This window comes from Lynx canadensis, chromosome F1 (genome assembly GCF_007474595.2).
Source record: "Lynx canadensis isolate LIC74 chromosome F1, mLynCan4.pri.v2, whole genome shotgun sequence".
NCBI lineage: Eukaryota > Metazoa > Chordata > Mammalia > Carnivora > Felidae > Lynx > Lynx canadensis.
Genome location: NC_044319.2, coordinates 65,813,191 through 65,839,849, shown reverse-complemented (window position 1 = coordinate 65,839,849; position 26,659 = coordinate 65,813,191). Strand labels below are relative to the sequence as shown.

The 26,659-nt window shown below is 41.5% G+C and overlaps 1 protein-coding gene and 1 pseudogene across 1 annotated transcript; both read left to right on the top strand.

The window, feature by feature from the left end:
* The window catches only part of LOC115505070, a 48,398-nt pseudogene extending 31,573 nt beyond the window's left edge, over window positions 1-16,825 (top strand).
* LOC115505074 (T-cell surface glycoprotein CD1a-like) lies at window positions 12,990-16,145 on the top strand. Its single transcript, XM_030302446.1, has 5 exons — window positions 12,990-13,168; window positions 14,029-14,295; window positions 14,973-15,251; window positions 15,446-15,724; window positions 16,051-16,145. Exons 1-5 carry the CDS (start codon window positions 13,108-13,110, stop codon window positions 16,143-16,145), a joined length of 981 nt encoding a protein of 326 aa, XP_030158306.1. The 5' UTR covers window positions 12,990-13,107.
* Window positions 16,826-26,659: the final 9,834 nt, after the last annotated feature.

The following is a 26,659-nucleotide window of genomic DNA, read 5'->3' as shown; positions in this document are numbered from 1 at the left end:
GGCTGAAAGCATGCAGGGAATGTACTGGCTGGTGGAACTGGGGGGGGGGAATCATTGGGGCTCCAGTCCCTTCTGTGGGTCTGTGTGTCTGCCTTTACTTTTCTGATGCTTTGGTTTTGTTGTTGCTGCTTTTCCTGCTTCACTGGAGTATGATGACAAATGAAAATTGTACCTTTGTACAGTGTGCAGCTTTCCAGCCACCCAGGGAGGAAGGCTGGGAGGCCCCACTGGCCACATGGGCCTTCGCCAGGTCTGGCAGGTGCAGCAGAGCCTGTGATGTGACATGAACAAAGGTCCTACTGATGAAAGTCTTCCAACAACTTCTCAGAGAGGACGGCCTGAAGAACGTCGGGAGCCCAGTGCACACGGCATGCAGGGAGCTGCAGGTGACGCTCAGGCCCTGAGCTGTGGAGCCTTCAGTTTGACATGCAGCATTTTGACCGAAAATGAAGCATTGGTCAAGGAAATTGAATCAAGACAAATTGTGGAAAATAATATTTTATGTAGCATTCATCACATGTTTGAATGCATTGAACTGCTGTGCAATAAACTCTGTTGTCTTTTGAAAACATAAAAGGAAGTAACCGCTTGATGGTTTAGTGTATGTGGACATGGTGACATCATGCCCACAACTAAGCTAGTTAACATGGCTATCACCTCACATCCCGACCCTTTTCTTTTTTTCCTTTTTTTAATCAAGTTTTAATTTAAATTTTTGTTAGGTAGCATATCGGGTAATGTTACTTTCAGGGGTAGAATTTAGCAATTTCGTCACCGACATGCAACATCACAACAATGCCCATCACCCATTTCACCCATCCCCCACCCAATCCCCTCCAGGAACCCTCAGTCTGTTCTCTGTAGGTAATGGTCTGGTTCATAGTTTGCCTCCCTCTTTGATCCCCCTATATTTATCTGTTTAGTTTCTTCAATTCCTCATGTGAGTGAGTAAAAATGGTATTTGTGTTTCTCTCACTGACTTATTTTGCTTAGCATAATACACTCTAGCTCCATCCATGGAACTGTAAACATCAAGATATCATTATTTTATGGCTGAATGACATTCCATTGTGTATAGATACGAAGATCCATTCATCAGTCAGTGGACATTGGGCTCTTTCCATTATTTGGCTATTGTTGATGGCGCTGCTATAAACATCAGAGTGCATCTACCGCTTCAAATAAGTGTTTTTGTAGCTTTTGGGTAAATACCTAGTGGTGACATTGCTGAGTCATAGGTAGTTCTATTTTAACTTTTTGAGGAAGCTCCACACTGTTTCCCAGAGTGCCTGTACCAGTTTGCATTCCCAGGAACAGTGTGAGGTATTCCCCTTTCTTCACATCCTCCCCATCACCTGTTGTTTCTTGTATTGTTAATTTTAGCCATTCTGACCAGTGTGAAGTGATATCTCATTGTAGCTTTGATTTCTATTTACTTGATGATAAGTATTGATGACCATCCTTTCATGTGTCTGTATCCATTTGCATGTGTTCTCTGGAAAAATGTCTTTTCATGACTTCTGCCCATTTCTTAATGGAATTATTAGCTTCTTTTGGGGGTATTGAGTTTGATAAGTTTGTTATAGATTTTGGAGACTAGCCTTTTGTCACATATGTCATTTGCAAATATCTTCTCCCATTTTGAAGGTTGCCTTTTAGTTTTGTTGATTGTTTTCTTCACTGTGAAGAAGGTTTTTATCTTGAGAAACTCACAATATTGTATTCTTGCTTTTGTTTCCATGCCTCCCATGACATGTCTAGTAAGAAGTTGCTGAGGCCAAGGTCAAAGAGGTTGCTGCCTGAGTCCTCCTCTAGGATTTTGATGGTTTCCTGTGTCACAGAGGTCTTTTATCCATTTTGACTTTATTTTTGTGTATGGTGTAAGAAATTGGTCCAGTTTCATTCTTCTGCATATTGCTGTCCAGTTTTTCCAACCCCATTTGTGGAAGAGACTCATTTTTTCATTGGATATTTTTCCTACTATGTTGGGCATTAGTTGGCCATATGGTTGTGGGTCCATTACTGGATTTTCTATTCTGTTCCATTGATCTATGTGTCTGTTTCTGTGCCCCTATGATATTGTCTTGTTCACCACAGCTTTGTAATAGAGTTGGAAGGTTGGAATTGTGATGCCTCCAGCTTTGCCTTGCGTTTTCAAGATTGCTTTGGCTGTTTGGGATCTTTTGTGGTACCATACAAATTTTAGAATTGTTTGTACTATCTTTGTGGTATTTTGCTGCTGGTATTTTGATAGGAATTGCATGAAATGTGTAGATCGCTTTGGGTAGTAAAACATTTTAACAATATTTGTTCTTCCTATCCATGAGTATTGTCATGGCCTGATTTATGACCCAGCATGTGATCTATCCTGGAGAATGTTCCATTTGCACTTGAAAAGCGTGTATGTGTTGCTTTAGAATGAAATGTTCTGCGTATATCAAGTGAATCCATCTGGTCCGTGTGTCACTGAAAGCCATTGTTTCCTTGTTGATTTTTCTGCTAAGTAATCTGTCTCTTGCTTAAATTGAGTATTAAAGTCTCCTACTATTTTCTATTAGTATCAACGAGTTTCTTTAGGTTCATTACTAATTGATGTATATGTGTGCATTGTTTCATGTTGGGAGCATAAATATTTACAATTGTTAGATATTCTTCTCGGATAGTCTCTTTGATTATGATGTAGTGACCTTCTTCATCTCTTGCTACATAAGACAGCCTTTGTCTTTGCTTTAGAATCTAGCTTGTGTGATAGAAGAATGACTACTCCAGCTTCTTATTTTCTTTTGATGTCCATTAGCATGATAAATGTTTCTTTATCCTCTCAATCATTCTGCAGGTGTCTTTAGCTCTCAAATCATTCTCTTGTTAGCAGCATATAAATGTTTTTTGTTTACTTTTTAAAATACATTCTGATACCCTATGTCTTTTGATTGGAGCACTTAATCCGTTTACACCCAGAGTGATTATAGAAACATATGAATTTAGTGCCATTGTGTTACCTGTGATGCTGGTGTTTCTGGTGATGTCCTGTGTTCCTTTCTAGTGTTTGTTACTTTTAATCTTTTTTCCCTCCTCAAAGAGTCCCCTTTAATAATTCTTGCGGGGCTGGCTTAGTGGTCACAACTCCTTTAGAAAATCTAAACAAAATGTTTCTCTGGGAAACTCTTTTCTCTGCTTCTATTATGAATGGCTGCCTTTTTTTTTTTATTTTTCAATATATGAAATTTATTGTCAAATTGGTTTCCATATAACACCCAGTGCTCATCCCAAAAGGTGCCCTCCTCAATACCCATCACCCACCCTCCCCTCCCTCCCACCCCCCATCAACCCTCAGTTTGTTCTCAGTTTTTAAGAGTCTCTTATGCTTTGGCTCTCTCCCACTCTAACCTCTTTTTTTCCCCCCCTTCCCCTCCCTCATGGGTTTCTGTTAAGTTTCTCAGGATCCACATAAGAGTGAAAACATATGGTATCTGTCTTTCTCTGTATGGCTTATTTCACTTAGTATCACACTCTCTCGTTCCATCCACGTGGCTACAAAGGGCCATATTTCATTCTTTCTCATTGCCACGTAGTACTCCATTGTGTATATAAACCACAATTTCTTTATCCATTCATCAGTTGATGGACATTTAGGCTCTTTCCATAACTTGGCTATTGTTGAGAGTGCTGCTATAAACATTGGGGTACAAGTGCCCCTATGCATCAGTACTCCTATATCCCTTGGGTAAATTCCTAGCAGTGCTATTGCTGGGTCATAGGGTAGGTCTATTTTTAATTTTCTGAGGAACCTCCACACTGTTTTCCAGAGTGGCTGCACCAATTTGCATTCCCACCAACAGTGCAAGAGGGTTCCTGTTTCTCCACATCCTCTCCAGCATCTATAGTCTCCTGATTTGTTCATTTTGGCCACTCTGACTGGTGTGAGGTGATATCTGAGTGTGGTTTTGATTTGTATTTCCCTGATGAGGAGCGACGTTGAGCATCTTTTCATGTGCCTGTTGGCCATCTGGATGTCTTCTTTAGAGAAGTGTCTATTCATGTTTTCTGCCCATTTCTTCACTGGGTTATTTGTGTTTCGGGTGTGGAGTTTGGTGAGCTCTTTATAGATTTGGGATACTAGCCCTTTGTCTGATATGTCATTTGCAAATATCTTTTCCCATTCTGTCGGTTGCCTTTTAGTTTTGTTGGTTGTTTCCTTTGCTGTGCAGAAGCTTTTTATCTTAATAAGGTCCCAGTAATTCATTTTTGCTTTTAATTCGCTTGCCTTTGGGGATGTGTCGAATAAGAGATTGCTATGGCTGAGGTCAGAGAGGTCTTTTCCTGCTTTCTCCTCTAGGGTTTTTATGGTTTCCTGTCTCACATTCAGGTCCTTTATCCATTTTGAGTTTATTTTTGTGAATGGTGTGAGAAAGTGGTCTAGTTTCAACCTTCTGCATGTTGCTGTCCAGTTCTCCCAGCACCATTTGTTAAAGAGACTGTCTTTTTTCCATTGGATGTTCTTTCCTGCTTTGTCAAAGATTAGTTGGCCATACATTTGTGGGTCTAGTTCTGGGGTTTCTATTCTATTCCATTGGTCTATGTGTATGAATGGCTGCCTTGATGGATAAAGTAGTTTTGTCTGGACATTTTTTCCCATTCAGCACATTGAATATATTATGCCACTGTCTTCTAGTCTACCACATTTCTGAGGACAGATGTTGCAAACCTGATCTACCCTCTCTTATACGTTAAGGACTTTGTTTTCCTTTCTGCTTCAGAATCCTTTCCTTGGCTGGGTATTCTGTGAATTTGACTATCATATATCTTGTGATGGCTGGCTTTTGTTGAATTTAATGGGAGTTCTCTGTGCTTCCTGGATTTAGATGTCTGTTTACTTCCCCCAATGAGGGAAGTTTTCAGCTACAATTTGCTCAAATACACCTTCTCTTCCGTTTTCTCTCTTCTTCTTCAGGGACTCCTATGATACAAATGTTACGATGCTTCAAGGAGTCACTGCATTTCTTCTACTTTGCCCATCCTCACTGTCATTGCATATTTGGTTTTATATCTTGTTTGTAGTTTTATTTTTATTTTTTGGCATGTCTAGTTTTAGTTGTTTTTTTTTTTTTTCATGCAGGAGGGGATTCTTTAGTGTCTTCTCTGCTTTTCTCAATCCCAAGTAGTGTCTTTATGATAATTTTTTTATATTCTGGTTCAGATATCTTGGATTTGTATTGATTGAATCCTGGCTGTGACTTCTTTTCTTTCCTTCTTTCTTTGAGGTGAATTCCTCTGTCTTGTCATTTTATCTGGGTCACTGTTTTCATGTTAGTAAAGACATTTGTATTCTTGGTACCAGAGTAATGCCTATGTTATAAAGAAGTCTAGAAAAAAAAGAAGGTAGATCATAGGTGCGTTTTAGTCTGCTTGATAAAAGAAGCGAGATCCAAAATAATAGTAATAATAATGATGATGAATAATATAAATACAAAGAATTTAAAAAGTAAAAGTAAAAGTAAAAAAAAAAAAAGGAAGCTAGATCCTGTGTGTGTTTTGGAATTCTTGTTAACAGAAACTAGATTCATAAAATAATAATTAAAAAAAATAAAATATAAAACAATTGAAAAAGTAAGCTAGCTCATATTTCTCCTAGAGTTGAAGATTTGCAGTAATCTATAATCAGTGGACTAAGTGCGTGAGAAGGGTTTGTGTTGGTCTTCTGGAGGTAGGGTCTCTTGCATCGATCTCAGGTGGCCTTGCCCTAGTAAGGGTGTACCTGCAGGGCTCAGAGGGGTGGGGCTTGGTGTAGGCCCCACCAAGCTTGGAGCTTGGTGTAGCTCCGCAGTCCACTGGGTGGGGCTGTTGTGCTCACTGAGGTCAGTCAGTGCTGAAGGGTGTGTGTAGGGAAAGGGTGTCTCCGCACCTTCGTGTCCCTAGAGCAGGAATTCATGCCCTCCACTCTTCAGGAAGCCCTGACAGAAGAGCAAATAATCACCCTTCCTGTGTCCCCAGCTTCTGTCAGATCCCTACCTTCACCCTGTAGGCATCAGAGCGGTCTGCCTGCCAGGACGCACAGTCCTCCACAGTACCCTTATGCTCTCCCTCAGGCACATGGGGGAGGGTTCAAAACGCCAAATTTTAGGGACCCGTTGCCAGCAGAACCATGCTCATCCTCTGGGAGAGGTTGTGGCCACGTTTTTGGCATTTGCTACTTTGTCATGGAAATTGGTTATGCCACCGTGCACTGATTTGGACATTATGGTAAAACGCAGCCAAAACCGCTCATCAAGGTTTGCTGCCCTGATTTGGCATCTCTGTTCCTGTGCAGTGAGTAGTACGCCATATTGATGCCTGCAGGGTCTTTTGTCCCCAGAGAGCCGTGCTGCCTCTCCCAAGTGGTCTCCAAGCAGGGGAACTCTTTCTCCCCATGCAATCCAGCGGACCCTCAGACCACACTGACCACTATAAGGCAACTACCCTCCTTTCCCCTGGAGTACTGTAAAGCTATCCAGTCATGAAACAGGCAATGGCTTGGACCTCCAAAATTTCAGAATTTGCATACTCAATCTCATAAAAACGTATGGTGGACAGCCCCTCTTTTCCCAGTCAATGGTTTTGGGAAAGAGTTCTTACTGTGAAATCCCCTGAGTGTACCTCCACTTTTTCTCTCCTTCTGTCCCTCTTCCTCTCTCTTCTCTCTGTGATCAGTTTCCGTACCTTCTGAAGTTCTTTTCTCACCCAAATCAATTTCCTGCAGCTCCTGCTTTCCACAGTGTGGCCGCTTTTCTAGCTCTGGTTGTTCAGTTTTGTTCTCTCAATCCCCAGATCAATTTCTTGCGTGTTCCAAATGATTTCATATTCATCTAGCTGCATTCAAGGGAAGAGGCAAGCCCAGGGTCCCTCTACTCCTCTGCCATCTTCACTTGTCTCTGATAGAAAATTTAAAGTAACGGTCACAAAGATACTCACTGACTTGAGAAAAAACTGGAAACCCTCAGTGAGATTCTCAACCAAAAGGTAGAAAACATAAAAAAGAATCAATCAGTGATGAAGAACTCAATAACTAAAATCAAAAGTACACTAGATGCAATGAACAATAGACTAGAAGAAGCAGAAAGATGGATCAGTGACCTGGCAGACAGGGTATGGGAAATGATCAAGCCAGACAGGAGAGGAAAAATAACACAAAATGTAAATAGACCTAGGAAACTCAAGGACACCATCAAGCAAAATAACATTTGCATTATAGATCACAGGAGATGAGAGAAAAAAAGGGAAGAAGATTTATTTGAAGAAATAATAGCTGAAAACTTCTCAAATCTCATGCAGGAAATAGAAGTCAAGAATCAGGAGGCACAGAGAGCCACCAGCAAAATCAACCCAAGGAGGTCCACAACACAATACCTATTAATTGAAATGGCACAAGTAGTGATAAAGGTGAATTTTAAAAGTAGCAAGAGAAAAGACAATAGCTACATACATGGGAAACCCATAAGGCTATCAGCTGACTTTTTAGCAGAAACTGTGCAGGCCAGAGGGAGTGGCATGATATATTCAAGTACTGAAAGGAAAAAATCAGCAGCCAAGATTACTCTATCCAACAAAGCTATCATTCAGAAGAGAAGGAGAGATAGAGTTGTCCAGACAAACAAAAGTTAAAGGAATTCATGATCACTAACCCAACCCTACAAGAAATATTAAAAGGGACTGTGAGGGGAAGGGAAAGGAAAGACCAAAAGGAAAGAAAGCATGAAGTGGTAAAAATAAAAATATCATAGAAATCAGTCAAGAGACTCACAAAATAAAAGGATGTAAAGTATGACGCCATATACCTAAAATGTGGACGCAGAGGAGAAGAATAGAGAATGGATTCAAAGTTCAGTGACCAATAAGTTAATATTGACTGCTCTACACAGAATCTGTAAATATACACACTGATTGATATCTGCTCCAGCCAGAGCCTCAGGGATCCTATTTTGTTCTTGTATCTGCTGTGCTTCCTTTTGCTATATATCTTCTCCTTGCTCTTTCCTCTTCTTGGAATTTTCTTCTCTTTCCCTTTTGTTAAGTGTCTGTCTACAGATGGATGAATAAAGAAAAAGAGGTATGTATATACAATGGAATGATATTTGGCCGCAAAAAAGGAAATACTGTCCTTGTGATAACATGGCTGAAACTTGAGGACTTTATGCTAAGTGAAATAGTCTAGTCCCAGACAGAAAAACAGTGTATGATTTCATATATGTGGGTTATCTAAAATAGTGAAACTCATAGGAGCAGAGAGTAGTAGTTACCAGAGGTTTGATGGTGAGTAATTGAGGACTTGTTATTCAAAGTGTTGAAAGTTTCAATTATGTTAGTTGGGTATGTTAGAGATGTTCTGTACAACATTGTTCCTATAGTTAATAATACCATATTTTCCAAGAGTTAAGAGAGTAGATCTTCCGTTAAGTGCTCTTACCACAACACAAAATGAAACAAAGCAAAGGGCCACAAGGAAACTCTTTAAGGTTTTGGAGTTGTCTACTACCTTGATTGTGGTGGTGGTATCAGAAATGTTTGGTATATCTGAACTGATCAAATTGTACATGTGAAATTTGTACAGTTCTTTATTTTTACAATTATTGTAAACCAAACTTTATACACGTACATACGCTCCTAATGAACATTAGATGATCACTCTCCACATCCATTTCTATTTTTGTTAACGTGTATAATAATTTTTAAAATTAATTAATTAACTAATTAATTAGTTTTTAAATGTACATCCAAGTTAGTCTATAGCGCAGCAATGATTTCAGGAGAAGATTCCTTGACGTCCCTTATCCATTTAGCCTATCCTCCTCCCACAGCCCCTCCAGCAACCCTCTGTTTGCTCTCTATATTTAAGAGTTGCTTATGCTTTTGTACAGTGCTTTATATATCAGTTTTATCCTAGTGAAGCCATTAAAAATTGTAATAGTTGTGCAAAAAATAAAGAGAAAAGAATCCAAGTATATCAAGAAACCCAAGTAATCATGAGAGAAAAAAGCAAGAGGAGAAAAAACAGAGAATACCAAAACAACCATAAAACAAGAAACAAAATGGCAATAAGTCATACCCTTCAATAAATACATTGAATGTAAATGGAATAAATGCTCTAATAAAAAGATATACTGTGATGGGATGAAGAAAAAAGCAAGTCGCATCTCTATGCTGCCTACAAGAGGCTCATTTCAGATCTAAGGACACATGAAGATACAAAGTGAAATGATGGAGAATCATGCATCAAGCAAATGGATGTGAAATGAAATCCAGGGTGGCAATACTTGTATCAGACAAAAGAGACTTTTAAAGAAAGGCTGTACCAAGGGAAAAAGGAAGACACTATAAAATAATAGAAGAAACAATCCATCAAGAAGATATAACCATTGTAAATATTTCTGCATCTCAGACGAGAGGAAGGAATAAAAGTTAGCCAAAATGGCAAGGAAGAAGTAAAATGTCCACTGTTTGCAGATCACAATACTATATATAGACAACCCTAAAGACCACCCCCCTGCCCCAATCTACTAGAACCAATAAATGAATTAAGTAAGGTCACAGGATACAACATCAATATATAGAAATGCGTTGCATTTCTATACAATAATAACAAAGCAGCAAAAAAAGAAATTAAGAAAACCATCACATTGACAATGGCACCAAAAAATAACAGAATACTTAGGAATATACTTAACCAAAGGAGTGAAAGACATGTACTCTGAGAACTATAAAACACTGATGAACAAATTGAAGGTGACACAAGGAAATGGGAAGATATTCCATGCTCGTGGATTGGAAGAAAAATAATGTTAACATGTCCATAGTACCCAAAGCAATCTACAGATTTAATGCAATGCCTATCAAAATACCAATAGCATTTTTCACAGAACTAGAGCAACCCATCTTGAAGTTTGTATGGAACCAAAAAGACTGAATGGACAAATCAATCTTTAAAAAGTACAACAAAGCTGGAAGTATCACCATTCCAGATTTCAAGTTACACTACAAAGCTGTAGTAATAAAAACATTATGGTACTGGGACAAAAGTAGACACAGATCAATGGGAGAGAGCAGAGAACTAAGCAATAAACCCAGGATTTTGTGGCCAATTAATTTTTTTACAAAGAGACAAGATCATGCAATGGCAAATAGAAAGTCTCTTTAAAATGTGGTGTTGGCTCATATTTGGATCTGGAGAAACTAAACAGAAGACCATGGGGGGGGGGGGGGAGAAAAAAGATATACAGAGAGAGAGGAGACTCTTAAGACTGGGTCTCTTATGAGACCGAGAACAAACTAAGGGTAGATGGGGTAGGGGGGAGAGGGGAAAGTGGGTGATGGGCAGGAAGGAGGGCACTGGTTGGGATGAGCAGTGTGTGTTGTATGCAAACCAAGTTGACAATAAATTATATTAAAAAAATAAAATGCGGCGTTGGCGAAAGTGGACAGCAACGTGCAAAAGAAAGAAACTGGACCACTTTGTTACACTATATGCCATAATAGACTCAATGTGGATTCAGGATCAAAACGTGCGGGGCACCTGGGTGGCTCAGTTGATTAAGCTTCCTACTTCGGCTCAGGTCATGATCTCATGGTCTGTGAGTTTGAGCCCCACGTTGGGCTCTGTGCTGCCAGCTCAGAGCCTGGAACCTGCTTTGGATTCTGTGTCCCTCTCTCTCTCACCCTCCTCTGCTTGTGCTCTGTTTGTCTCTCTCAGAAATGAATAAATGTTAAAAAAAAACCCCACAATGTGGAACCTGAAATCATAAGCATGCCAGAAGAGAGCACAGGCAGGTCTGTCTCTCCATCAGCTGCAGCAATACTTTTCTAGAAATGGCTCCTGAGACAAGAGAAACAAAGCAAAGATAAAATATTGGGACTACAGGGAAATATAAAGCTTCTGCACAGCAAAGGTAACAATCAACAAAATTCAAAGGCAATATACAGAATGTGAACAGATATTTGCTAATGACATATCTGATAAAGGGTTAGTATCCAAACTACACAAGGAACTAGTACAACTCCACACCAATAAAATCAATAATCCAATTAAAAAGAGGGCAGAAGACATGAATAGACATTTCTCCAGAGAAGACATCCAGATGGCCAAACAAACACATGAAAAGATGCTCAGCATCACTCTTCATCAGGGAAATGAAAATCAAAACCACAATGAGATGCCACCTCACTCCTGTCAGTTCGGTTAAATTCAGACACACAGGAAACAAGCGTTGGGGAAGATGTGGAGAAGGACCCTTGTACCCTGTTGGTAGGAATGCAAACTGGTGCAGCCCCTGTGGAAACAGTATGCAGTTTCCTCAACAGTTAAAAACAGATTTCCCACGTGATCCTGTAACTCCTCTGCTGTATATTTACTCAAGTAATATGAAAATGGCAATTTGAAAAGATACACACACTCCTATGTTTACTGCGGCATTATTTACGGTAGCCAAATTATGGAAGCCACCCAGTGTCTACGGATGATGGATGAAGAAGGACAAAGTGTGATATGTACGTATAATGGGATGTTACTCAGTCAAGTAAAGGACTGAAATATTGCCATATGCAATGACATAGATGGAGCTGGAGAGTTTTAAGCTACGTGAAATAAGTAAGCCTTCCAGAGAAAGACAAACACCTATTGTCTCACTCACGTGTGGAACTTAAGAAACAAAACAAATGAAAAAGACAAAGGAGAGATAAAGGCAAAAACTGAATGGGAACAATAGAGAACACACTGTTGGTCACCCGAGGGGAGGCAGGTGGGGAATGAGAGAAGATGAAGGGAATAGTTTTATACCTATATTGATGAACGCTGAGTAATGCATAGCGTTACCTCGAATTAAAAAAACAAAACAAAAAGAAGAAAAAGTAACTCAGCACACCAGAATATATAATTCTTGGTGTATGTGTTATTTTCTCCCAAAGAGACTAAAAGCTCCTTGAATAAAGTGATTGCACTGTGAACACTGTATTTTCGTGCATGTAGCAAGGTGCTTGGACCAGGCTGGTGTTGAGTGTTTGGTGAGTGAATATGTATTAGTGCAAGTCCGACTGAGTGGGTATTCTTCAGATGTTTCAATGTCCTGTGGTCTCTCTGATGACAACTGATTCTCCCCTAAAATAATGGTGAACTGGTGGTTGCTGATACTGTTACACAGGCAATCATGGGGAAATTTGGAAAAGCAAATAGAATGTGTTAAAAGAAACCCATGGACTCAAAATGGTGTCTCAGGCCAAGCCAAGTCCCCAAACCTTGTTTGATGCCTAAGCTAACGGCTGTTCCAACCTCCCCCAGAAATGTAAGTCTTCCCCTGTCAGTGAGGAATTCTCTGTTCATCACAGTGAGGTCTGTTGTCACATGGGTCCTCTCCATTCCCCAGTGAGGGGAGGTCATCTGGATGGCTAGACCCCTACGCTCCCAATTAAGGGAAAGTGACCTTCCCTGAAACATTTGTTTCTTGTGTTTTTCCAACTTCCTTCCTATAAAAAACCTCTTATTTGTACGCTTCCTAGGGGCTCCTCTTTTCCATGCCAAATTGTATGCTCCCTCAAACTTGTATCCCTTAATGCAATCGATTAGATCTTCGAATTGACCTGGTTGATTGTTTTTAAACACAAGCAGTAACACATCAGAGATGTGGATGGGCTGGGGTGGGGGTGAGACAGGGAAGGGAGTCCATGGGGAGTGTTCCAAGGGCAGGAGGGACAGGGTGACAGCAGGCTCCAGGGTTGCATGCTGGGGAGCCGTGTTTTCATGGGTTACTGTCTGGATGAGGAGAAAAGCACAAGAGGTTGGGTTCCTTTTCCATGTCACCCAAGACTTGGTCCCCAGCACCTGAGTTAGGACCTCGGGAAACAGAATGGAGGTTGGTGACAGGGAGAAGCTGGAAGCCGAGAGGAGGGTCAGACCCGGAGGGGAAGTGAGAGTCTGAGTAGGTGTCCAGGGTTGAGGGCGGAGTCCATCTGCATTGTCGCGGAGACACAGGGCAGGCGTGTGTGTTGAGAAGGAAGTCAGAAGAGAGGGGCTGCGTGTGGGGAGGTTTGTGAGAACAGACGCCAAAGACCCACTTTCCGAGAGAAAGAAAGAACATCTGCAAAAAGATGCTGTTGTTGCAACTGGTGTTGCTCACAGTTCTTGTCCCAGGTGGTGACAGTGACGATGGTGAGGACAGTGGCCCTGCTCAGAGAGTGTATATGTGTGTGATGTGTGTACATGTGTGCATGCAAATGCGTACATGCGCATGCACACGTGTATCATGTGTGCTCACGTGTCATGTGTGCATGATTGTGCCTATATGTGTGTGATGTGCATACATTTGTGTGTCAGTGTGTGTGAACATGTGTGTCATATGTGTGCTTCTGTGCCTGCATGTGTGTGTTATAAATGTGTGCTTTTGTGTTATAAATGTGTGCTTTTAGAGGCCCATGTGTGCATCTCTGTGTCTGCATGTGTGCACGTGTGCATCATTTATGTCCACGTGCTTGTGTGCCTACACGTGTGCAAGTTGTATGAGTGTGTGCGCATAGGTGCCTGTGTTTGTTTCTCTGCATGTATCTGCGTGTGTGTCTGTATGTGTGCAAGTCTGTGTGTGACATGTGTGCACAACTGCTTGTGTGTCTGTATGGTTGTGTTTTAATAGGTGTATGTGTGTATTTGTGTGTGAAGGTGTGCATGTGTATCTGTGTATGTTAGTTTGGGCAAGAGTGTGTAATGTAAGTTTGCTTAGGTGTGTCACTGTTTGTGCACACTCGCCTGTGTGTGCACTCATGGTTTGGGTTCTCCAGCACATATCTGGGGAATGAGAATGTCCACCCGGTTCCTTTCTACACATCCCTGACCCCAGGGCCCTGTTCTCTGCTGAACGATGGGTTCAGAATGATGGGCTCAGAGCTTTGGGCAACACGTGTTTCCTGAGAGAACTATGGCTCCCTGTCCTCCAGATTTCAGTGCCCCTTGCTGGCACCTTTTTCTGATTCTCTCTTCTTTGCAATGCCTCCCTCACTCTATCTGTTCTGACACAGACTTCCAGGGGCCGAACTCCTTCCGAATCATCCTGACAACATCTTTTTACAACCGTTCCTGGACACAAAACCTTGGCTCAGCTTGGCTGGATGAGCTTCAGACTCATGGCTGGGACAGCAAGACCGGCATTCTCATACACCTGCGACCTTGGTCCAAGGGCAACTTCAGCAACAGGGAGCTGATGGAACAGGAAAGGTCATTACATGCAGCATCCATTGCATTTCCTCTGATATTTCAGAACCACGTCAGTCAATGGCAGCTTGAATGTGAGCTCGGGTCCCTCAGGGCAGGTGGGATGGAGGTGGCTGGTGTGTGTTGCCTTGAGTTCCTTCTTCCTCCAGGAAAGAGCCTCCCCTGGTTGCTGAACCTCTCGACTCCCCTTCATAAAACGGAATCATACCCTTGTGTTCAGGAGGCAGAAGCCAGACCCGGAACGTGAAAAGCTTCACGCCTTCTGCTATTTCCCCTCCGCTCCTTGACCTCAGGCTGTGTTCTCCTGTCTCTCACCAGTCTCCCATGACCACCCCATTCCCTGGCCTCCAGCCAGAGACTCTCCTCTCCTTCACTCTGTGACTGATCCTCGAATTGTGCTTTACTCCTCATTGAGTCCTCTCATCAACATCTGTCCATGTGTTCCCTGTACCCACTACCCCCTCCCCCGGATGGTTTTATCACAGCTCTCCTGCTGAGCCCTCTCCTGTTCTCTGCCCACAGCCTTCTGGTCTCTCCTCCAACAGTTGTTCCTTCCTCAGTCATTCACCTCTTCCTCTGCTGCAGTGACCACCACTTCCCCTCTGTGTGAGCCTCCACTTAAACCAAACTTTGCTCCATTCCTTCCAATACCCTCAACTTCTCCCTCTGCTTCCTCTGTTATTGGCTTCTACTTACCTCATTTCATCTCTTTCCCTCCCCATTTCCTATAACTTACAGTCTCTTTTGCCAGATCCTTTTCAGGTACAGCTGGTCAAAGGCTGTGTGCTGCGCTTTGGAGAGGCATCAATAGGATTTTTGTGGATTGCGTATCAAGGATCAGATCTCGTGAGCTTCCAGAACACGTCATGGTGGCCATCTCCAAAGGGAGGAAAGAGAGCTCAGCAGGTCTCCAAACTATTCAATCAGTACCATGTTGTCAACTTACGAATACAAGCACATGTTAATGACATCTGCCCCCGTTTTCTCTTGGGTCTACTTGGTGCAGGGAAGGCAGATCTTCAGCGGCAAGGTCAGTCCTGCTCCCTCCCTCCAAGCTTTCTTTCTGCACTCAGAAACTTGCAACATTTCCTCAAACTCAGGGAGAAAAGGGGCCAAGAGGGAGAGGGCTGATGGTGACGGGTTTCTAGAGGTGGAAAGGTGTGTATCTAAAGCGATGTGAAGATCTTCCCTCTCAGTCTGAGAATTCCTGTCCTGTCTCTGCAGTGAAGCCAGAGGCCTGGCTGTCCACTGGCCCCAGTCCGGGGCCTGGCCGTCTGCTCCTTGTGTGCCATGTCTCTGGCTTCTACCCAAAGCCAGTGTGGGTGACGTGGATGCAGGGTGAGCAGGAGCAGCCGGGCACCCGGCGAGGTGACATCCTGCCCCATGCTGACGGGACATGGTATCTTCAGACGTCCTTGGATGTGGAAACCAGGGAGGCAGCCGGCCTCTCTTGCCGAGTGAGACACAGCAGTCTAGAAGGCCAGGATATTGTCCTCTACTGGGGTGAGAAAGGGCTGGTGCCCAGCTGGGAAAGGGTGGTCCTCCAGCAGTGCAGGAGAGACAGATACAAAGTTGGGATTCTAGGGACTCCAGATCATAAAGGACTAAAATTTAGTGACCTAAGAAATGGAGAGCTGGGTGTGAGGGTCCTGTAGATGTAGCAGGAAGCAGAGGGTTGGTTGAAGGATCCATCTGTGAGCAGGGATGGGAGAGGAGAAAGAAGAAGGGTGGTTGGTGAGGCAGAGGGTGACAGGAGAAAAAGGACCAGGAAGGTGCAGTTGAACCCAAGATGGATGGGAATTGACACCCTCTGTGTCCCAAACCCACAGAGCAGCACCGCCCGGTGGGCTTGGTCTTCCTGGCAGTGCTGGTGCCCCTGGTGCTTCTGGCAGGTCTTGCATTCTGGTTCTGGAAGCGCTGGTAAGACTCTGGAACCATGTTTCTGCTCTTTCCCAACTGTGTCTTTCCCCTTGTGTCTGTCCTCACCTTTCCTCCTCTCAGTGCTCCTCTCCCTGCAGTCCTCACCTCCACCTGCTGCAGAGCATTTCCAATCTGTTCCTCCTAGGAAATCACACTGGAGACCTCAGTGCACTGGCCTCCCTTTGGAGAGAGATCCCAGCAGCCCAGGACCAGGACGTCCCTAAACCCATCTCAGCAGTGATGGACCAGCAAGTCCCTATGTGCAGCTTTTGTCTTTCCTTTCTGCTCAGGCATCAGTTGTCAGTATAAGCTGAGTGTCGTTTAACAGGAACTCTTGTTCTGACCTGAGTCTCAGACTTAAATCTCAAAATTATCTTAGAGTAAAATGAAGTCTGAGGACCTCCATGGGTCACAGGCATCTTGTGTCACTTCCTCCCATGCACCTTCTCTGGTCTGCATAGTGGAAGCAGTCTCTGCTTGGTGGGAATTTCCACCACTTTAACCTGCACTGTGGATAATCTACACCCAGTTCCTATCCGTTTTTGCCCTGCATTTAGGTCCCTTTTCCCTTCTAATTCCTAGGTCTCTTGAGTGCAAAGCCCACATCTTTTTAGTATTTGTATCCTTGGCAAGGAGTCTCGCCTGCATGGAATATGTCCTCAATAAAAGTCTGTGTTGAATTGATGCCAATTTCATAGTTTTTTCTTCTTTCGCCTCCTGTGGTGTTTGTAGTAGTTGAGACGTTTGATGTTCTTCTTGTCAAAAGTCTTTTCACTTTGCCTGGAGACTTGATACTGTTATGGTTCCTTGCTAACATCTCTGAGCCTCTGAGGAGAATACAGTTTTGTCTGTGGATATTTCTATTATTTAAACACAGACACCTATTGGAGTGGACCTGTTATGGATAAAAGGAGGGGGCAGATACAGGTCCTGGCTGTTTGAGGCCCTCAGGACAGCAGCAGAGACATCACCTTGGGGCTTGTTGGCAATATAGGGTCTTGGCCTCAGCTGAGGTTCACTGAATCACAATGTGCATTTTAGCAAAACCAGCAGGGGATTCACAGGTGCATAAATGTGGTGCCTGAGAGGTAGTAGTGCAAGTGTCTCCTTGGAGGGTAACGAGATGACCTTGAAAACAGAAGAATACCTGCTCCTGGGGGAAATACAGCATTCAGTTTTTGGAGCCTCTGCTCAGAACAGTTGCCATCTGATGAATACACAGCCTTATTTCATGTGTGTTTTTGTTTTAAGACAGCTTATATATACACATGTATATCCCAGTAATTTATCGTATGTTGTATTTCCCTATATTGAAATACCACCTCAGAAATATATAACATTTCCAGGTTTGGTTACTGTGATCTCCAGTGTCTTTGACTTTCAGTCCCACAGCTGTGCTGCCCATGGTGTGTCTAGAAACAAAGAAGATATGGTTGTCATTTCATGAACCCACATATTTAGCTCTTTTCCTTCCTTTTCTGTAACATCATTATAGTGCCCTAGATGTTACTTTAGAACGTTCTGAGGTGGCTCCACATAGACCTTTTACTTTTCCCGGATTTGTACATTGTTGATTCAGTACCACTGAACTCAAGGCCCACAGTTCTGCCTCTTGAGCCTGAGAGAGACCTACCTGCACAAGTGTTTTATCTGTGAGACACATCACACCCTCTTGAACACGAGTCAACCTCGCACGTCTGGGCTTCAGGGCCTTTTGAAACACCGAAATCACCAAGAAAGTATATGTAAATGCAGAAAATGTGGCACCAAATAGACGATGAAAAGGACACATGTTTACAGTGTGGGAATTACCATGGAAATGCAGAGCAGCAACTGGTTCAGCCTCACCAGGACACATGCGATGGGTGACGCATGTCAGAGCACTCTCCCTGCCATTCATTATGAATAGCAGTGAACTGGTGGGTCTGGGGGTTACAAATCAATGTCAGTAGGTGGGTCCATTAGCATAGACAGTCTGTAGATATTGAAGATGGACCTTTGTGACTGATTGTTTCAATGGCAGTGCTAGTGGAGATGTCCATGGTTAGATTTCAGTTACTCTAGTGTTTACCTCCACAAATCATTCTCAAGCCCTGATCATGCAGAAGAGACATTCTGAGTGGAAAGTAGCAGGGGAAGAAAAGACCATCACTGTATTTGGAGCTTAAAATTTTTGCTTTCCTCATTTGATTACTGTTTTCATTGCTGTTTCTATCTACTTTCTTAGTGTAGCAACTTATTTCAGTCCAACGTTGGGAAAGGCACAAGTTCTAATTTGTTTAGGGGCTGAAAGAGGGAGCCCAGGGCAGGAGAACATCCAGAGGGAAGAAGTGCAGGAATCCACCATGGTACATGTGGACCTTCTGGAAAATGAAGTTGAGATAGGAGATGTGGGAAAGGTGAAAAATATAGGATGGAGAAGAGCAAATCACAGGACTTCCATCTTCTCATCTCAATTAGGCTAATTGTTTCTTGTCTATGTTCTTGTCTACCTTGTCATTCTCAAATGGACAGCATGTGGTTTTTTGTTAGTTGACCCTACCCTCATGCATCTCATGCATAGGCTTGGGCTCTGATCAGCCTAAGGCCATCAGGAGAAAGCATCCTAGACCATGTTACAGGCTGAAGCATGGACGGGACACAATCAGTTCAGGTCAATCATCATAAAGATGCCACTTGTCCTCATTTAGAATGACGGTTCAGAGCCATGACTGACTCTAGGTGACCAGACCACTAGAAGCCTGATTCTTTTAGTTGATGGCAAGGGAAAGAGATCCTCTTTCTTGTCTTGGATGATAACATTGGGATATAAACCTTGAAACAATTAAAATCCATTTTTCAACACAAGAGAAGCAAAGCTGAGGATGAAACCTGTATGGAAGAAGACAGAAAAGTTTTATCATGAAATTTGCCAAGAGATAGATCCAAGGGGTTCTCACTACATGGAAGATAAAGAGAAGAAAAGAAAAAGGAAGAAGATGGTCAGAGAAGAAGAGCTAAGATGGCAGAATAGTAAGAGCGCCACAGGTTTGCCTCATCCCTTAAACACAACTAGATAAATATCAAATTATTCTGAATACTCAAGAAGTCAATCTGAGGACTGAGAGGACAAATTGCACAACTAAAGGGGGAGAAGAGACTACATCTTGGAAGGTAGGAGGTGAGGTATGGAGTTGTGTTTGGGGGAGATACAGATCATTTGTGCTGGGGAGGGGAGGGAGCCCTGGTCTCAGACAGAGGAGAGAGTGAGTGAGAGAGAGATAAACATATAGGGATTCACAGAAGGAAAACACTTCCCCAAAGCCATTGACCAGAAAAAGGAGAGGGGCTGATTTTCATGAGTTTTATAGCCACTGGAGGTCAAAGACTGGAGTGTTAGAAGTACATGCTGTTGCTGGTGTGAAACACAGTGGGTTTTGCAGTCATCCTGTGGAGAAGGACAGAAGCCCCAGGGGCAGAGTGAAGGCACTGAGGAGTCCTTGGGACACACTGGGAAAGACTGTTCCCCTTTCTTGTAGTGTATCTAGGAGAGGTAGAATTGTCTCTCTGGGGACAATAGTACTGGCTGGCACTATTACCCTATCCCACCTCTTAGCATAGAACAGAGATACCTACAGAGGGCATGTAATCTAGATGCCAGCTCTTTGCTGCATTTTAGTCCAAATACACACCCTGTTCTTTGGTGTGGCTGCCCTTCTGGGAGAAACCTGCACCAGTCCCAGCATGGCGAGATCCACCCAAGACAAGTGTGGGTCCACTTCATGCCAGGTCCTTAAAGTTTGGGGTTTTAAAACTCAGTCTTCCTGCCAGTGATAGAGCATAGGGGCATTGAACTGCTGGGTACACAGATAGTCTGCGAAAGGTAGGGTGAAAGCAGGAATCTGAGTGATGCCTGGGACACATGAGGGGAGACTATTTGCTGTTTTGGGAGTGCCCTGAGAATGGCTAGCACGGAGTACCCAGTCCAGGGATGAGGGAGGGGGTTGGTGCCATTTCTCTTTGTCCCCCCCAGCATCAACTAAGTTGAGCAAGCAGCACAGTACCAACAGCAGCAGCATTAACTAGTGGCATCAAGCCCCGCCCCTCTGTGCTCTGCAGGTGCTGCTATTCTTGGGCAGATGTGCCTGAGAACCAGAGCAGTGAGCCCCTCCTCAAGAAGACCAGCAGAAATGAAACATAGAAACTACCAAAACTGAAAGAGAAATAGTAAACCTGTAGAGACCCAAAACCAGCAAAGAATTTAATCAGTTATGAAAAATCTAATAAACAAAATTCCAGAACTACATGGTTTCCCATGTGTTTTCTAGGAAACATTTAAAGAAGATTTAATATCTATTCTTTTCAATATGTTTGAAAAAAAGAAATGGAAGGGAAAATTCCAAACTCATTCTACAAGGCCAGCATTACCTTGCTTGTAACACCTGACAGGGCCCCACTAAAAAGGAGAATTACAGGCCAAGATCCCTAATGAACATGTATGCAAAAAATTGTCAACAAGATACTAGAAAATTGAATCCAACAGAACATTAAAAGAAGTGTTTACCACGATCAAATGGGAATTATTCCTGGGTTGCAGGGGTGGTTCAATATTTGTAAATCAATCAATGTAATAAAACCACATTAGTAAAAGAAAGGATAATATCCATGTGATCCCTTCAATAGATGCTGAAAAACATTTGACAAAAGACAGCATCCATTCTTGATAAGAGCCCTCAAAAATTAGGGATAGAGGGAACAGCCCCAACATCATAAAAGTCATATATGAAAGACCCACAGCTAATCTTCAATGCAGCCAAAGTGAGAGCTTTTCCGCTAGGGTCAGAAACAAGACAGTGATGTACGCTCTCACCATTGTTATTTAACATAATGCTGGAAGTCTAGCCTCAGCAATCAGACAACCAAAAGAAATAAAAGGCATCCACATTCACAAGGAACAAGTCAAACTTTCACTATTTGCGGACAACCTGATTCTTTGTGGAAAACCTGATAGACCCCACTGAAAAACTGCTAGAACTGATGCACAACTTCAGTAAATCTACAGGATACAAAATCAACCTACAGAAATCTATTGCCATTTCTATGCAACAATAATGAACAAGGAGAAAGAGAAATCAAGGAATCAGTCCATTTACAATTACATCAAAACCCATAAGATTCCTGGGAATAAATACAAACAAGAGGTAAAAGATTTGTGTCTGAAAACTATAGAAAATTTATGAAAGAAACTGAAGAGGACACAAAGAAATAGAAAAGAAAACATTCCATGCTCACAGATGGGAAGAACAGATATTATTAAAATGTCTATACTACCCAAAGCAATCTACACATTTCATGCAATCTCTATCAAAATAACACCAGCATTTTTCACAGAGCTAGTACAAACAAGTCTAAATTTGTAGGGGACCACAAATGATCCCAAATAGTGAAAGCAATCTTGAAAAATATAAGCAAAGCTGGTAGCATCACAATTCTGGACTTAAGGGAAAGTACAAAGGTAGTCACCAAGACTATGAAACTGGCACAAAAATAGACACATAGGTCAATGGAACAGAACAGAAAACCCAGAAATGAACCCACAACAGGGTCCACTAATCTTTAAGTAAATTGTTGGTGTGGCCCAGGTCAAAGAAGTTGCTGCCTGTTCTCTCCTGTAGCATTTTGATGATTTCCTGTCTCACATTTAGGTCTTTCATCCATTTTGAATTTATTTTTGTGCATGATGCAAGAAAGTGGTCCGTTTATTTTTCTGCATGTTGCTGTCCAGTTCTCCCAGTTCTCCCATTTGCTAAAGAGACTGTCATTTTTCATTGGATACTCTTTCTGCTTTGCCGAAGATTAGTTGGCTATATGTTTGTGGGTCCATATGGGTTCTCTATTCTATTCCATTGATCTATGTGTCTATTTTTGTGCCAATGCCATACTTTTTTGATGACTACAGCTTTGTAATACAGGTTAAAGTCTGGGATTGTGATGTCTCCAGATTTGGTTTCCTTTTCAACATTATTTTGGCTATTCAGGGTCTTTTGTGGTTCTATACAAATTTAGGATTGTTTGTTCTGGCTCTGTGAAGAATGCTCATGTTATTTTGATAGGAATTGCATTGAACGTGTAGACTGTTTTGGTTAGTATCGACATTTTAACAATATTTGTTCTTCCCTTCCATGAGCATGGAATATTTTTCATTTCTTTGTACTTTTTCTATTTCTTTCATAAGCTTTCTATAGTTTTCAGAGTATTTTACCTCTTTGGTTAGGTTTATTCCTAGGTATTTTATGGGTTTTTTTGGTATAATTGTAAACGGGTTCAATTCCTTGATATCTCTTTCTGTTGCTTCATTTTCGTGTATAGAAATGCAACCGATTTCTGTACATTGATTTTATATCCTGGGACTTTGCTGAATTCATGTATCAGCTCTAGCAGGTTTTTGGTAGAGTCTTTCAGGTTTTCCATTTAGAATATCATGTCATTTGTGAAGAGTGGAAGTTTGACTTCTTCTTTGCTAATTTGGATTCCTTTTATTTCATTTTGTTGTCTGATTGCTTTTGCTAGGACTTCCAACACTATGGTGAACAACAGTGGTGAGAATGGACATCTCTGTCTGTTCCTGATCTCAGGGTGAAACCTCTCAGTTTTTCCCTATTGAGGATGATATTAGCTGTGGTTCTTTCATATATGGTTTTTATGATGTTAAGATATGTTCCTTCTATCCTGACTTTTTTGAGAGTTTTTATCAAGAAAAGTTTCTGTATTTTGTCAAATGCTTTTTCTACATCTATTGACAGGATTCTATGGTTCTTATCCTTTCTTCTATTAATGTGGTGTATCATGTTGATTGATTTGTGAACATTAAACCACACCTGGAGGCCAGGAATAAATCCACTTGGTCATGATGAATAATTCTTTTAATGTACTGTTGAATTCAATTTGCTAGTATCTTGTTGAAAATTTTTGCATCCATGTTCATGAGGGATATTGGCCTGTAATTCTCCTTTTTAGTGGGTGCTTGTCTGGTTTAGCAATCAAGGTAATTTTGGCTTCATAGAATGAGTCTGGAAGTTTTCCTTCCATTTCTATTTTTTGAAACAGCTTGAGAAAGATAGGTATTAATTCTGCTTTAAATGTCTGGTAGAATTCCCCTGGGAAGCCATCTGACCCAGGACGTTTATTTGTTGGGAGATTTTTGATAACCAATTCAGTTACTTTGCTGGTTATGGGTCTGTTCAAATTTTCTGTTTCTTCCTTTTTGAGTTTTGGTAGTGTGTGAGTATCTAGGAATGTGTCCACTTCTTCCAGATGGTCCATTTATTGGAATATAATTTTTCATAGTAGTCTCTTTTAATTGTATTTCTGTGGTGTTGGTTGTGATGTCTCCTCTTTCATTCATGATTTTATCTATTAGAGTCCTCTCTCTTTTCTTTTGAGAAATCTGGCTAGGGGGTTATCAATTTTGAGTAACCTTTAAAAAAACTAGCTCTTAATTTCATTGATCTGTTCTCTCTCTCTCTCTCTCTCTCTCTCTCTCTCTCTTTGATTCTACATAGTCTATTTCTGCTGTAATCTTTATTATTTCCCTTCTGCTGGCTTTGGGTTTTATTGGCTGCTGTGTTTGTAGCTCCTTTAGGTATAATATTAGGTTGTGTATTTGGGATCTTGCTTGTTTCTTGAGATAGGACTGGACTGCAACGTACTTTCCTCTTCAGCCTGCCTTTGCTGCATCCCAAAGCATTTGGACTGTCGTGTTTTCATTTTCATTTGCCTCCAAGTATTTTTAAGTTTCTTCTTTAATTTCCTGGTTAGCGCACTCATTCTAAAGAAGGATATCTTTAATGTCCATTTATTTGGAGGCTTTCTGATTTTTTTCTTGTGGTTGATTTCAATTTTTGATCTGAAAATATGCATGGTATGATCTCAATCTTTTTGTACCTGTTGAGGGCCATTTTGTGACCCAATAAGTAATCTATTTTGGAGGATGTTCCATGTCCACTTGAGAAGAATGTGTATTATGATGCTTTAGGATGAAATGTTGTGGGGGCGCCTAGGTGACCCAGTCGGTTGAGCGTCCAACTTTGTCTCAGGTCATGATCTCACAGTTCATGATTTCGAGCCCTGTGTTGGGCTCTGTGCTGACAGCTCAGGGCCTGGAGCCTGCTTTGGATTCTGTGTCTCCCTCTGTCTGCTCCTCCTCTGCTCACACTCTGTCTCTCTCTCAAAAATAAATAAAGATTAAAAAAAAATTTAGGATGAAAATATCTGTTAAGTCTATTGGGTCTAATGTGTCCATCAGAGCCACTGTTTCCTTATTGATTTTCTGTGTAGAAAATCTGTTCATTGTTGTAAGTGGAGTATTGAACTCTCCTACCATTTCAGTGTTATTATCAATAAGTTTGCTTATGTTTGTGATTAACTGATTTATCTATTTGGGTGCTATCCTGTTGAGGGCATAAATATGTATACTTTTTTTATCCTTATTATTGGATAGCCCCCTTAAATATGATATAATGCCTTTCTTCATCTCTTGTTACAGCCTTTGTTTTGAAATCTAGTTTGTCTGATAAAAGTATGGCTACTCCATACTTTCCTATGACATCCAGGAGCATGATAGATAGTTCTCCATCCCCTCACTTTCAATCTGCAGGTGTCCTCAGGTCTGAAACGAGCCTCTGTCTTGTATGGGGCATGTGGATGAATCTTTTTTTTTTTATCCATTCTGATACCCTATGTTTTTTTGTTGGGGCATTTAGTCTGTTTACATTCAGAGTGATTACTGAACATATGCATTTAATGCCATTGTGTTATCTGGAGATTTCATGTTTGTGGTGCTGTCCTCTGATCCTTTGTAATTTTTGGTACTTTCCACTCACAGAGTCCCCCTTAGGAGCTCTTGCAGGGCTGGTTTAGTGGTAACGAACTCCTTTAGTTTTTGTTTGTCTGAGAAAGCCTTCCTTTCTGAATGACAGCCTTGTTGGATCAAGGATTCTTGGCTGCATATTTTTTCCTATTCAGCATTTTGAATATTTCCTGCCACTCCCTTCTGGCCTGCCACGTTTCAATGGACAGATCTGCTATCACCCTTAAATATATACCTTTATGGGTGATGGACCATTTTTCCCAAGCTGCTTACAGAATTCTCTCTTTATCTTTGTATTTTGCCAATTTTATTCATGGTTCTTGTCATGGTGTTGACCTGTTTTCGTTGATTTTGAAGGGAGTTTTCTGTACTCTTGGGCTTGCATGCCAGATTAGGGAAGTTCTCAGCTATAATTTGTTCCAATAAACCTTCTCCCCCTTCTCTTGCTCTTCTTCTTCTGGAATTCCTATGATATGGATATTGTTTTGTTTCATGCAATAACTTAGTTCTCTATTTCTCCACAGGTAATCTAGTAATTTCTTTTCCTTCTTTTTTTTTTACCTCCATTATTTTTTATAATTTTATCTTTTATTTCATCTGTTCTTCTCTCTGCTTCTTCCATCATCTCTGTCCCTGTATCTAGTTTATTTTGCATATCAGGTATGGCATTTTTAAATTCATCCTGACTGGTTCTTAGGTATTTGTCTCTCCAGCAAGAGTTCTATGGTGGCTTTTATACTTTTTTTCAAGGCTAGCTGTTAGTCTTATGATTGTTATTCTAAATTCTTGTTCAGATATATTATTTATGTCTGTTTTGAGAAATTCTCTGGTGTGATTTCTTCTTGAACTTACTTTTGGGGAGAATTTCCCTCTTTTGTCATTTTGGCTAGGTTTCTGTCTTTTGTGTGTTTTAAAAGCTTGTTATGTGTCCTTCACCATAAAGTATGACTATATTAAAAAAAGGGTCATACACCATCCAGGGTATCACACTCCAGGAAATGTTTTTGGTGTATGCTGTGTGCACTCTGCTTTGTGTTTTGACTGCTCTGTTCCACTGCTCAATCTTCTGCAGAGATCCTCTTTGCTTGCAGTGTGGAGTGTTTCAATTTCAACCAGATATGGTTTAATTTGTTTGTTCAAGTATGCCTGGAAAAAGGAAAGTGAAAGGTGTGTGGAGGTGAAGACTGATCCCATAAAAGAGTAAAATGAAAGGGGAGAAAGAAATACAAACAGAGAATTAAAAAACTATAAGGCTAAATCCAGAGAAAGGGAGAAGAAAATAAAGAATAAGAAAGAGAGAAGGTGGAAAATGAATAGAATAAGAATGCCTGATCAATAAAAGAATTGACCAAAAACAAACCAGAAACTATGAGCCTGATTCCTAAAGAAAAAAAGAAGAGGAAAGAAAGAAATAGAAAAGAAAAGAAGGGCCCCTCAGTGGCTCAGTCAGTTATAGGTCCAACTCTCAGTTTTGGCTGATCATGATCTCATAGTTTTGTGAGTTTGTGCCCCACATCGGGCTCTGTGCTGAAAGTGCAGAACCTGCTTGGGATTCTCTCTCTCCCTCTCTCTCTACCCCTCCCCCATTCACACAGTCTCAGTCTCTCTCAAAATAAATAAATGAAACTTAAAAAACATTAAAAAGAAAAGAAAAATAAAGGAAAACCAAC